A 13,684-nucleotide genomic window follows, 5' to 3' on the forward strand; every position below is an offset into this window, starting at 1 on the left:
CCACAGGGTCATGGGCGGCCGAGGCTCATTGATGCACGTGTGGAGCGAAGGCTGGGTGTTCCCTGGTGGCTGTGGCTCTTTCAGCAGATAATGCGCCGCCACAAAGCACAAATGCTTCAGGAATGGTTTGAGGCGTTGACTCTGCCTCCAAATTCCCCAGATCTCAATCTAATCGAGCATCTGTGGGATGAGCTGAACAAACAAGTCCGATCCACGGAGGCCGCGCCTCACAACTTACAGGACTTAAAGGATCCGCTGCTAACATCTTGGTGCCAGATACCACACCACACCTTCAGGGGTCTAGTGGAGTCGACGGGTCAGCAAAAGCATCTGCTAAATGCATTAATGCCCAGATGAATGATGTGCGAGGCGAGTGCTCACCTGAAGCCGATCTGGTTGATGTGGTCCGTCTCCAGAAGCATCTTCCACAGCAGACACAGGAAGAGCGGCGGCGAGCCCTGCATGGAGAAGTGTGTGATGATGTCGTTCTCATTGGTCATAGACTTCCACTTCCTGTACTCCTCCTCCACGTTCTTCTTCAGGTTAAAGCGGCTCTCCTGAGGAACATTATTCTGCTTGAAGAACGCCTGGAAGAAGAACACGAGAGAGAAGGGAAGTTACTATTAATCGGCCCGTTCACAAGTAGGGCTGCCCCCGAGTCGTTCCATTCATTTATCGACTGTGTGAGTGTGTGTGTGTGTGTGTGTGTGTGTGTGTGTGAGTACCTGCAGCGGAGCAGGGAAGCAGCTGAGTGTGTGTGAGGCCCAGTTATGAGGTGTGAAGTTCATGATGGTCTGCAGGATGTCTTTACACCAGGTGCCCTGAATAGAGTCCGAGCCGGTGAAGAAATCTGCAGCACAGACGGGAGGCGTGAGCACATTATTCACAAACACATTTAGAAAAACAATAGTTATTTTTAAACATGTTGCCTGCACAATGGAAACGAAAAAAGCTCTTTATTTAAATATTTACAGTGAAATTAAATGTCTGAGTTATTCTATAATTTAGGGTAGATTTCACATCAGTGGTCACATCATTTTACAAACGATGGTGCTTTCTCCAGAAAACATGATAATATTTCATAAGTGTAACGTATCTGCTAGTTGCTAAGCTTAATCATTAAACACCATTTTGATATTAAAAAATATTTTTCCCTGGTGAGTGTCACTGTTACTTAGGACAAGGAGAAGGTATTTAGATTGTAGAAATAAATGTAATATAAAGAATCTTGACATTTTGTATCTATCCATCCATTCATCCTCCATCCATCCATCCTCCAATCCATCAATCCATCAATACATCCATCCATCCTCCAATCCATCCTCTAATCCATCCTCTAATCCATCCTCCAATCCATCCTCTAATCCATCCTCTAATCCATCCTCCAATCCATCCATCCTCCAATACATCCTCCATCCATCCGTCCTCCAATCCATCCATCCGTCCTCCAATCCATCCATCCGTCCTCCAATCCATCCATCCGTCCTCCAATCCATCCATCCGTCCTCCAATCCATCCATCCTCCAATCCTCCAATCCATCCTCCAATCCTCCAATCCTCCAATCCATCAATACATCCATCCATCCTCCAATCCATCCATCCGTCCTCCAATCCATCCATCCGTCCTCCAATCCATCCATCCGTCCTCCAATCCATCCATCCTCCAATCCTCCAATCCATCCTCCAATCCTCCAATCCTCCAATCCATCAATACATCCATCCATCCTCCAATCCATCCATCCGTCCTCCAATCCATCCATCCGTCCTCCAATCCATCCATCCGTCCTCCAATCCATCCATCCTCCAATCCTCCAATCCATCCTCCAATCCTCCAATCCTCCAATCCATCAATACATCCATCCATCCTCCAATCCATCCATCCGTCCTCCAATCCATCCATCCGTCCTCCAATACATCCATCCGTCCTCCGTCCTCCAATACATCCATCCTCCAATACATCAATACATCCATCCATCCTCCAATCCATCCATCCATCAATCCATCATCCATCCACCAATCCACCCATACATCCTCCAATCCATCCTCCATCTACCCATCCATCAATTCATCAATCCATCCATCCATCCATCCATCCATCCTCCAATCCATCCATCCATCAATCCATCCATTCATCCACCAATCCATCCATCATCCATCCACCAATCCATCCTCCATCCATCCACCAATCCATCCTCCATCCATCCATCCATCCACCCTTCAATCCATCCTTTAATCCACCCACACATCCATTCACCCACCCATCCATCCATCCATCCACCCTTCAATCCATCCTTTAATCCATCCACACATCCATTCACCCACCCATCCATCAATCCACCCGTCCATCCACCCATACATAATCCAATCCATCCTCCATCCACCCATCCATCAATTCATCCTTCAATCCATCCATCATCCATCCATCCATCCATCCATCCATCCATCCAACCACCGACCCATCCATCCACCAATCCACCCATACATCCACCAACCGACCCATCCACCCTCTGACCATCCATCCACCAATCCATCCATCCACCCATCCATCATTATTTTGAACTCAAGACCAGCTCACTTCAACTGTAATTTATGGAACAATTCCAAACAAACTGAAAACAGGGTGTGAGATTACAGTGTGCATTAAATATACCCTCAGAACCGATCAAAACGTTATCAAAATGATCAGAAACAACTTAAAACACTGTATTATGCATGACAGACAAGTCATTTGCCGGTCATTTAGTAAAGAACTATACACACAAACGCATTGAGACTTTTCTATTTTGGCTGAAAATGGTGTGGTGTAAGTCGCCCCAAAGTAAATAACTAATGATTTTTGTACAATAGAAATTAACAAAATGAATTCTTTAGCTAGACAATAACTTTTGTCTAGAGCAGCTGTACAGCCAAAACAATCTTCCATTATTTTCCTGTTATCAGTGTAAAGCTGCTTTGAAACATCTGTACTGTAAAAACGCTGTATAAATGAAGCTGACTTGATTACCCTAAATGATATAATGACCCCTGCACAGAAAACTAAAGCAATGATGATCATCAGAAGTGTGTATACCTGTGACGTGTGTGGCTCGAGCCAGCGTGAGGATCAGCGCTCGGTTCAGCTCCTCTGATTCGGCAGAAAGCACAGTCTTGGGGTCGTTGAGGAAGCGTGTGAACTGCGGCTGAACCTCTGAACTCCCCAGAGCCGTGATCAGCCTCAGAGCGGTGCTCTCCACACTGCTCACACACACAGAGAGACACCATTATGTGTTAGGTTTCACAAACTACTTAAAATATCTGACCAGTCACGGAAAGTAGGGACACAAGTCGGCAGCACAACTTTCGAGCAAAATGAGAAAGAAGCGGGGTTTTTTCAAAATTGGTGATTTTCGCTTTTTGCAGAGTTGAGATCACGAAGAAGCCTCTCCGTGTTTGAGATAGGAGCATTGGTATATTTAAAAGCATACACTTTGAGGCTGAAATCGTCTTGTTTTTGGGAGATTCTAGCATGCAGTAGAGGCGTGTTTCTTTAGTTATTGCCCCCGCCCTCTAAGGGAAGCGTGGCTCAGTGTTGCCAAGTCCGCGGTTGGGCTACTTCAACACTGTTGCTGTTTGACAAATATGACACATAGAATATCAGACCTCTGTCATATGGCCAAAAATAAATGCAAAAAAAAAAAAAGCTGGACCTGGAAAGTCCTTGAAAGGTTCTTGAATTTAAAGTTAACCAAGCTGTGGAAACGCTATTTTAAAGGATTAGTTCACTTTTAAATAAACTTTTGCTGATCATTTACTCACCCTCATGTCATCCAAGATGTCCATGTCTTTCTTTCTGCAGTCGAAAAGAAATGAAGGTTTTGGATGAAAACAGTCCAGGGGTTTTCTCCATATAATGAACTTCAATGGGCTCCAAACGGTTCAAGGTCCAAATGACAGTTTCAGTGCAGCTTTAAACGACAGCAGATGATGAATAAGGGTCTGATCTAGACAAACCATCAGTTTCTGAGAGAAACCCAGCAGTATTTATGCTATTATTTTACCTCTTATCAGACGAACATGATCATCTCTGAGCTCCGCCATAACTTCCGTTAAGTGAGGTCAAAATACGAGCGTGGTCATAGATGTATCGATAGTAGATGCCTCATTCTACTGATCCGTGCAGGCGCTAATGAGGCATCTACGTATACATCTATGACCACGCTCGTATTTTGACCTCACTTAACGGAAGTTATGGCGGAGCTCAGAGATGATCATGTTCGTCTGATAAGAGGTAAAATATTAGCATAAATACTGCTGGGTTTCTCTCAGAAACTGATGGTTTGTCTAGATCAGACCCTTATTCATCATCTGGTGTCGTTTAAAGCTGCACTGAAACTGTCATTTGGACCTTGAACCGTTTGGAGCCCATTGAAGTCCATTATATGGAGAAAAACCCTGGACTGTTTTCATCCAAAACCTTCATTTCTTTTCGACTGCAGAAAGAAAGACATGGACATCTAGGATGACATTGGGGTGAGTGAACTATCAGCAAAAGTTTATTTAAAAGTGAACTAATCCTTTAAAAACTATCCAAACTGTTTTAGACCTAAAAGAGTCTTTGTAGGTACCATTAAATGTCAGAGAAAAGAACAGAATCAGAGATAAAAAAAATTCTTATAGAAAATTGTACTTTGCATATTATACTATAAAAATACAATTATAGTTGATTTCAGTTTATCATAGTTGATCATAACTAGAGATGAAATGGCATGAAAATTTCATTTCATGATTATAGTGACCAAAATGATCACGTTATCACAGAATCCTGTTCAAAAAGTCCTAATGCTACACAATGCATCCGGTTGGGTCTGTGGTTGCTATGCAACCATGCAGCTTGACAGGGGGTGTGGCTTATCTAAATGAGATGTAAATGAGGCCTATTGTCACTCCCAGCAGGAGAGAACAGGTGAGAACTGCACCATCTTTAGAGGTCGTTTTCTCCCTATTAAGCTTTTTTGAGTGCCTACTTTCAAATGGCCACAACTTCTCCAAATATGATCAGATTTCCACGTGTTACACATCGTTGGAAAGCTTGGAGACTACACTTTCAGAATCTGTGAATAACTCAAAATGTCCCAGAGCCGACTTGTGTCCCTACTTTCCGTGACTGGTTCATCCAACAGTGTTTTGTTCATTATCTTGAAGCAGGAAGTCGTGCTGGAGCGAGTGTGTGGGCGGAGTCTCACCAGAGGTGCAGCTGGTTCTGATTGGTCTGGGGAACAGCGGCGAGCGAGTGAAGGTGAGACAGGAGCTGCACGCGGTAATGAGGCTGAATGTGGTGCATGCGGTAACTGAACATCTCCAGCAGCGTGTGCAGAATCCCCCACGCGTGAGACTTGAACACGTTGGGCAGAAGCTGACCTGGTCAGAGACACACACAGTCACATCAGAGACTGGACATGAACAACATGTGTGTGTGTGGCGTGTGTGTCAGACTTACTGATGAAGCCCTTGATGCCGAGGGACTCGATCTCCATGTACACCAGCAGTCGGCTGTACGTCTCCACTAAGGCGGGGGCCAGGGCAAGACTAGACTTGGCCTGGGCCAGTTTAATGACACGGGTTGCGATGCTGTGGATCAAACTAATGGGAAGAACAGAAGCTCCTCTGAGAATGTGGCATTAGATAAGCACAACTACAGCACATGACACTGGGATATGATCTGTGGGATTTCAGATGTGATGGTGTTCTCAAAGAACAGATGAAAAATGGAGGAAATTATAAACTAGCCACATTACTTGCAGTGGCAGGATGGGAACATTCATTTGTGACACAATGTGTTGTTTGGCTGTGAATAAATGCGTCTATCCCATAATACTGCCTGAATGGACCCTAAAACGTCCAAGGTCAGAACATGCTGTGATGATTTCACAAAGTATCTCAAAGTGAAGACAGCAGGAACATTCAGTTCTCAGCACACATCTGTCTCAGATCAGAAGAGGCATGGAAGATAACACTGGTGTGTGTGTGTGTGTGTGGGCATGTTTTTGTGAAATATCAGGACACAAATGTGTATAATGACATGGGTATTACAAAAAGAGGGTGAAATATGAGGACGTTCCCCATGTCCTCACTTTTCAAAATGCTTATAAATCACAGAATGAGGTTTTTTTCACAGAAAGTGAACTGCACAGTCTCCTGTGAGGGATAGGTTTAGGGGCAGGGGCAGTGTGTGTGTGTGTGTGTGTGTGTGTGTGGGTGTGTGTGTGGGTGTGGGTGATGGGTAGGTTTAGGGGCAGGGGCAGTGTGTGTGTGTGTGTGTGTGATGGGTAGGTTTAGGGGCAGGGGCAGTGTGTGTGTGTGTGTGTGTGTGGGTGTGGGTGATGGGTAGGTTTAGGGGCAGGGGCAGTGTGTGTGTGTGTGTGTGTGTGTGATGGGTAGGTTTAGGGGCAGGGGCAGTGTGTGTGTGTGTGTGTGTGTGTGTGTGTGTGTGTGTGTGTGTGATGGGTAGGTTTAGGGGCAGGGGCAGTGTGTGTGTGTGTGTGTGTGTGTGTGTGTGTGTGATGAGTAGGTTTAGGGGCAGGGGCAGTGTGTGTGTGTGTGCGTGTGTGATGGGTAGGTTTAGGGGCAGTGTAAGGGGATAGAAAATACGGTTTGTACAGTATAAAAACCATTACGCCTATGGAATGTCCTCACATTTCACAAAAACCCCCCTGTGTGAGTGTGTGTGTGTGTGTGTGTGTGTGTGATGGGTAGGTTTAGGGGCAGGGGCAGTGTGTGTGTGTGTGTGTGTGTGATGGGTAGGTTTAGGGGCAGTGTAAGGGGATAGAAAATACGGTTTGTACAGTATAAAAACCATTACGCCTATGGAATGTCCCCACATTTCACAAAACCCCCCCTGTGTGAGTGTGTGTGTGTGTGTGTGTATTAGATGTTTCACAGCGCGTCAGATGTGAAGAGAATCACACGTTTATCCATTTATAAATGAATAGCGATGCAGATCACACTTCTCTGGCCTCCTGTCATGATGCTTTACCTCAGCAGGACCAGAGAGCCAATCAGAACACACTAGCGGTCAGAAGCGTCCCCTCACCTCATCTTGGCATGGACAGTGAGGGAGTCCAGCAGGTTCATGGGCAGAGGCGTGACTGAGCCGGATGCCATGCAGCTGGTGCCGGGCAGGGTGATCCGCATGCTGCCGTTCCCGTAGATGGTCTCCACCAGGACGCCCATGGGCAGGGTGAAGCACTCCGAGTTGGTGGAGTACGCGTTACACAGCAGGGCGATCTTATAGTCTGTCATGGGCAGACTCTTATTGCGCAGACTCTGCTGAAGAAACCTGGACACACAGAGAAGAAGCAGGTGTGTGTGGTCGGACAGTCAGTCCATGTGGAGTGTGTGTGAGAGTTTGTGTGAGTGTGTGTGAGAGTTTGTGTGAGTGTGTGTGAGTGTGTGTGAGAGTTTGTGTGAGTGTGTGAGAGTGTGTGAGAGTTTGTGTGAGAGTTTGTGTGAGTGTGTGTGAGAGTTTGTGTGAGTGTGTGTGAGAGTTTGTGTGAGAGTTTGTGTGAGAGTGTGTGTGTGAGAATTTGTGTGAGTGTGTGTGAGAGTTTGTGTGAGTGTGTCAGAGTTTGTGTCAGAGTGTGTGAGTGTATGTGAGTGTGTGAAAGTTTGTGTGAGAGTTTGTGTGTGTGTGTGAGATTTTTTATGAGTGTGTGTGTGTGTGTGTGTGTGTGTGTGTGTGTGTGTGTGTGTGTGTGTGTGTGTGTGTGTGTGTGTGTGTGAGAGAGAGTGTGTGTGTGTGTGTGTGTGTCTGAGAGTTTGTGTGAGTGTGTGTGAGAGTTAGTGAGAGTTTGTGTGAGAGTTTGTGTGAGAGTGTGTGTGTGTGTGTGTGTGTGTGAGAGTTTGTGTGAGAGTGTGTGTGTGTGTGTGAGTGTGAGTGTGTGTAAGTATGTTAGAGAGAGTGTGTGTGCGAGATTGCATGTTAGAGTGAGAGAGTATGCATGCATGCATGTGTGTGTGCGAGAGTGTGCATGCGTGTGTATGCGTGTGTGTGCGAGAGTGTGCATGCGTGTGTATGCGTGTGTGTGCGAGAGTGTGCATGCGTGTGTATGCGTGTGTGTGCGAGAGTGTGCATGCGTGTGTATGCGTGTGTGTGCGAGAGTGTGCATGCGTGTGTATGCGTGTGTGTGCGAGAGTGTGCATGCGTGTGTATGCGTGTGTGTGCGAGAGTGTGCATGCGTGTGTATGCGTGTGTGTGCGAGAGTGTGCATGCGTGTGTATGCGTGTGTGTGCGAGAGTGTGCATGTGTGTGTGAGTGCGCGCGTGTGTCTCTTACTCATGGTGCAGCTTGAGCGAGTGTGGGATGGGGATCTGGAGTTTGGAGTTGCCGTTCTGGGCTTTGCGGTTCAGGTGAATCCAGATGCAGGTCATGGCGAAGGCGTGAGTGGACTGGGGCTTGTTGATGTCCGGCACTGGAATGCACTACACACACACACACACACACACACACACAGCCAAACGCATTTCAGAACACCGGTCAAGATGAATGCCAGAGTCAGTCAGCTGTCGTGGGTGGAGTCTATGCTAATAGGGCGGAGTCTGTCAGCTCTCATGGGCGGAGTCTATGCTAATAGGGCAGAGTCACACCATGTAAAAGTGAATTTTGCATAATAGGTCCGCTTCAAATTTGCTGAAGGATCTCTCACATGTTAGTGTGTCCAGACAATGGCTGTCCATTGAAAGTGTGTTATGCAGCATTCTGGGAAGTTAGGACACGGTTTCAGAAAGGAATGATAACAACTCGTTCTCCCTGATTCCAGGAAAAGGCGTAAAAGCCGCACAATAAGATCAAAGCTGCCATTTTATTCAATTTTTTGCCATGTCAGTGTAGCGAGAGCTGCCGTTACACAGGAGCTGACAGCCGGACTCCGCATTCACACTCCTCAGCTCGTTTGATGGAGAAACCTCTAATGCTTTCCTCTGGGCGAGCGTCTAATTGCCCTGAGCTCGTTACATCCGCTGGTTAAGCTAATGGCTGCTGGGCAGTCGCAGCACATCTGTCTTCCACATCTGCTGGAAAACAGCAGCCCAGCGCACGGAGAGCCTCTTTCATTAGCGGTCCTGCTGGGGTTCACACACACACACACGGACAGCTCTGACGGCCACACACTGCGTGCAAACATCACTAATCACACCAACTGCCCAAATCACTATTTTAGGAGCTAATACAGTCAGCGCTAATAACGCCGGTCTGTTGAGTATATGTGAGCTTTAAAACATTCAGTGGAGCTGAATCTGCTGAAAGCACAGTTTATCTGCCTGCGTTTCTTCACTGCCAGATTCACGAGAGGAAATACACACATCAGGCCATGGGACAAACACAAAATGTGTGCTAAACACTATTCACACTTCACAGTTCGGATCTCAACATGATGAACGTGGCCTTTACTACGCCACACATCAGGATAAACGCGCTCTGATCAACATGGGCTCATGAGTCATGATCACTAGAAAGTATACACAAACATCCCTTTCATTTAAGGGTTCATTTACCAGCTGCTTTCAAGTGGCAGTAGTAGCGTGATGTAAAAAGCAGAGTTTAGTGAATAAAGCTCAAACAGTAATGAGCCTAATTTAGACACAACTGAGGAGTGTTTGAGCAGAATGTAATGGGAGTTCATTTAAATATTTTAAGTGATACTTCAGTGCTGATCACGCCTTCTTAAACTAGTTTGCTAATGAGTGAAATCTGCACGGGGGAATCCAAACTAAACTCCTGATCGCATTAATTCCTATTGAAATGACTAAATTAGGCCGAGCACTGGTATATTTGACTGCACTTATTAATCCAAATGCGATTGTTCTGATCTGATTTGTGTGTCCTGTGGGTCGCTTTCATTTTCAAGAACATCTGCATTGGTTTCTAATGGCAATCACATGGGTATGCCTACACTAAAAAACAACTACTACTACAACAACTAGAGTCCACCATGCAGGGCTTTATTTCCAATCTGAGCATTCAGACTGAAACGGATCCATTTGAAAAGGATTTCAAACGGATTTGTACGAATCGTATTTAATGTTATGTTCTGACGTTCACAGAACGTTTAAGGTGTGTCTAATTATGCGTTCACACCAGATGCGAATGAAGCATTTCGCGCGAGTGATTTACATGTTAAGTCAATGCAAAGACATGAATAGACATTCTGCGGCGCGAATTCAGCATTTGAGGTGTGTAACGTGTGATTCGCGCAAGCCGCGTTATCCAATCAGGAGCTTGCTCTAGTAGTGACAGCAATGAGGACAAACTCATATGTGGATCCCCGGAGCTGTACGACATCTTCACACTTTATAGAAACAGGAATAAAGAGGATCTTGCTTGGAAGTGAGTGAGTGAGGAGGTCGGACAGTCTGGGGGAGTTGTAGAAAACGCTCTTTACTCAATTTGAGCTCTACATATTGAGACTACAAGCTAGCTAAAGCCGGCAAATTGAGCTTATTCTCCGTATTTTAAAACAATCCATGTCAGCCATTTCACATCGAGACTGGAGCAGAAGCAGAAGCCCCGTCCATGATGTGAATTCACGTCTGTTGTGTAATGTCACGAGTGAATGAAGCGAGTAAACTCAAAATGTTCAACCGTCCAACTACGCGCGATTTATTCGCACAAATCACGTCTGGTGTGAACGCACAGTAACAGTATTCAGGAACAGAAATTGAATAATCAAATGTAAAATAACACTCTTCACTGTATAAATGAAATGTATGTAATCTTCGTTAAAGCTACAAAAATTATTTTCTCTGTATTTTCTTTTATTATCATTAATGACAGGAACATTAGGCTGCTGTCACTTTAAGACTGAACACACAGATCCAATATAATGATACACACACCTGATTTCTTTCCCAAGTGTTTATGTTCACGTTAGCCATACGCAACTGTGGTTAGAAGGATGCAATTTAATTCACAGAAATTCAATTTGGCCAACTAAAAAAATGTAGATGTGATCGGTCACTAAAGCTGTGTATCACCAACAATGTCACGATACGATACGGATCACGATACTGAAGTCACGATATGATACATATCACGATATGGATAGATTTAAAATTAAATTTCTTTTGAGCAGAGTTTAGTAACAGTAATATCTGTTTATTGAATAACCAGTGTTAGAACAGTTGTGATAACTAAAAACTATTTAGTTTTTTTCATTAAAAAAACTGAGTTAAATGAAAAATAAATTGTCACAAAAAACTTTGGAAAGGCTTGGTTCAATATTGATTATTTTGGATATATATCAGGTAGAATACATGGCAAATTTTGGAACGTAAAACAAATCTCGCGATAAATATAAAACAAATTTGGGAAAACAAATCTCTTAACTAATGCTGTAAACTATGGGAGTCAGTTGAACTATAATTTTAAAGGTAAAATGAACTGATTTGTAGCTACAAACACTTAAATTACACTAAATTACATGATATTTTTTATAATAAATAAAGTTATAATATTAACTTTACAAATTACATAATCAAATAATTTTTTTTAAATATAAACATTTAAATGGAGGCTGTCATAAAAACTTGCCAGATTAATTCAAACATGCATTAAATATTGAAGAACATTAAAAAAATACGGAATATAGTGCATATATTTAGCAAAATGCTCCACTCTAGAGTAAATGTTTAGCTGAATAATGAGTTTATGGACACTGGATATGGTTTATCTGAGGTAAATGTGATGTTACATGACATTGTTTACAAGCTGTTTTACTGACGCCTTTCCGCGTTTGAAACACTGATCGAGTGATTCCATGAGACAGGTTTCGGTAAGTTGTCCTGTATCTTTAAACACACGTTCAGATGTTCATTCATGTTTATTTCGCGCTGTAACTGATATTAAGTATAGAGGCGGAAGAGAAGATCCGTTCTCTAGAGCTGAGCTGCGCCAAAGCCATCTCACGCCATAGTGCCAAAATGGTATTTATGTTTTTGAATTTCGTAATAAAATGGACGTAATTTGAAATCCGAGTCTTTGTTTTATATCAATAGCAACAAAGCACAAAGAGTATTGCTATTTAATGGATGTGAGGCTGCAATGCTCCACTCATTCATTAACTGAAAACCACTTCTCCATTTTGAATGTCTTGCACTGCTGCTTGTGTCGCTCGTTGGTTATATTTAAAAGCACAGTATCAATATGGCTGCTGCTGTATCCATACACACATCGTCAGGAGTTCATGACGATGTATCATTGTATCAATATTCTGAGCACAGCCCTATCGGTCACTAGAACATTTTCAATTGGAGACCTGATTTTTTTTTTTTACAGTGTATGCTGTCCGTTCTAGCACAAATAGGTGAGGAAGAGAGCTGAATTAGGTGTTTGCATGTTGTCCGTGCTGCACGCGTTTGAATTCTCTTCTGTGTATTCTTGATCAACTACAATCCCTATAAATCACACATCCTACAGTGTGACTATCGCGGATCGATGCTAAACCGATATATCGTGCCGCCCCAGAGCCTGTCCTAACTGCACTGTGAGCCAAAGCGTCTGCTAAGTGAGGACTAATAACCGACTGAATGATAGAGGTGTAGCCCGCTAGCAGAGCAGACAGCATGACCTTCACCTACAGCATGTTTAGAGTGTCACATCATGAATTCATGAGCTCCTGCAGAGCCATTCACCTCTTTCTCAGGATACAGCAGGTCGAACAGCTTCATGACGGGCAGGAAGTCGGCCAGATCGTTCTTCTGAATGCTCCCGGAGATGAACTGCAGCAGCACCCACATCAGGTGATCCCGTCCCTTGATCAAGCCCCGGCCGGCCAGCTGTCCAGAACAACAGGGACACACACACGGGCAGTGAAACACAGGTCCAGCAGTGATCGGAAAGGAGGAGAAGGGTTATTCACATGTGAGAATGTGAGCTTTTGTGCGGCTCTGTCCCACATGGGACCTAATGGACTACTGATAATATATGTCATTGTATGGCTGGCAGTGAAGAGAGTTATGCTGCGTTCACACCAAACGCGAATAGAGCGTCAAAATCACATCTAGTTGGACACATTTTGAGTCCATTCGAGTGTCTACAGTGAATTGGACGCGCGTATAAATCAAGCGTTTGAAGCGAACGCGCGTTCAAGGCGCTCCAGGAGAAATATGTCATAAAACACCCCTGCCGCTTTTAATTTTCATTAAAAATATATATTAGCATTAATAGCCACACAAATGTGGTCCAGGCAACGCCTACATTATCTTCAATGCATGTGTATTTAAATATCCTAAAAAAATAAAGTTATGAAACTTCTTTGCCCTCAGTCAAAACGATTAGGCAGACAACAAATGATGATTCATGAGAGCAAAGATCGGCCGTTAGATCTACACAAGACGAGCCAATACAGGCCATCAGAGCCACTGCAAAAAATGCTGTTCTTACTTAGTATTGTTGTCTTGTTTTCAGTCCAAATATCTAAAAAATCTTACATTAAGAAGCATTTACTAGACAAGCAAAAGTTTTGTCTTGTTTTAGGGGAAAATGACTCATAATTAAGGGAGTTTTAGCTTAAAATAAGCAAAAATATCTGACAATGTGGTAATCAAAATAATCTTAATTCAAACAGAAAACAAGATCATTTTGCTTACCCCATTGGCAGATTATTTTTATCTCCACAAACGCAAGATTTTTTCTTTTTTTAAATAGGCGCTC

The 13,684-nt window shown here is 43.9% G+C and overlaps 1 protein-coding gene across 2 annotated transcripts in view; it reads right to left on the bottom strand.

Moving 5' to 3' along the window:
* The window catches only part of med23 (mediator complex subunit 23), a 64,981-nt gene that overhangs the window by 34,928 nt on the left and 16,369 nt on the right, over positions 1-13,684 (bottom strand). For both annotated transcript variants that reach the window (XM_079831298.1, XM_079831297.1), the window contains 8 exons: positions 12,664-12,807; positions 8,312-8,457; positions 7,070-7,315; positions 5,477-5,619; positions 5,223-5,397; positions 3,071-3,234; positions 726-850; positions 382-587 (listed from right to left, as the gene is read on the bottom strand). In XM_079831298.1, coding sequence (XP_079687424.1) covers positions 382-587; positions 726-850; positions 3,071-3,234; positions 5,223-5,397; positions 5,477-5,619; positions 7,070-7,315; positions 8,312-8,457; positions 12,664-12,807 — 1,349 coding nt within the window. The remainder of the gene's footprint in view (positions 1-381; positions 588-725; positions 851-3,070; positions 3,235-5,222; positions 5,398-5,476; positions 5,620-7,069; positions 7,316-8,311; positions 8,458-12,663; positions 12,808-13,684) is intronic.

This window comes from Gobio gobio (assembly GCF_949357685.1).
Source record: "Gobio gobio genome assembly, chromosome: 12".
Lineage (NCBI taxonomy): Eukaryota > Metazoa > Chordata > Actinopteri > Cypriniformes > Gobionidae > Gobio > Gobio gobio.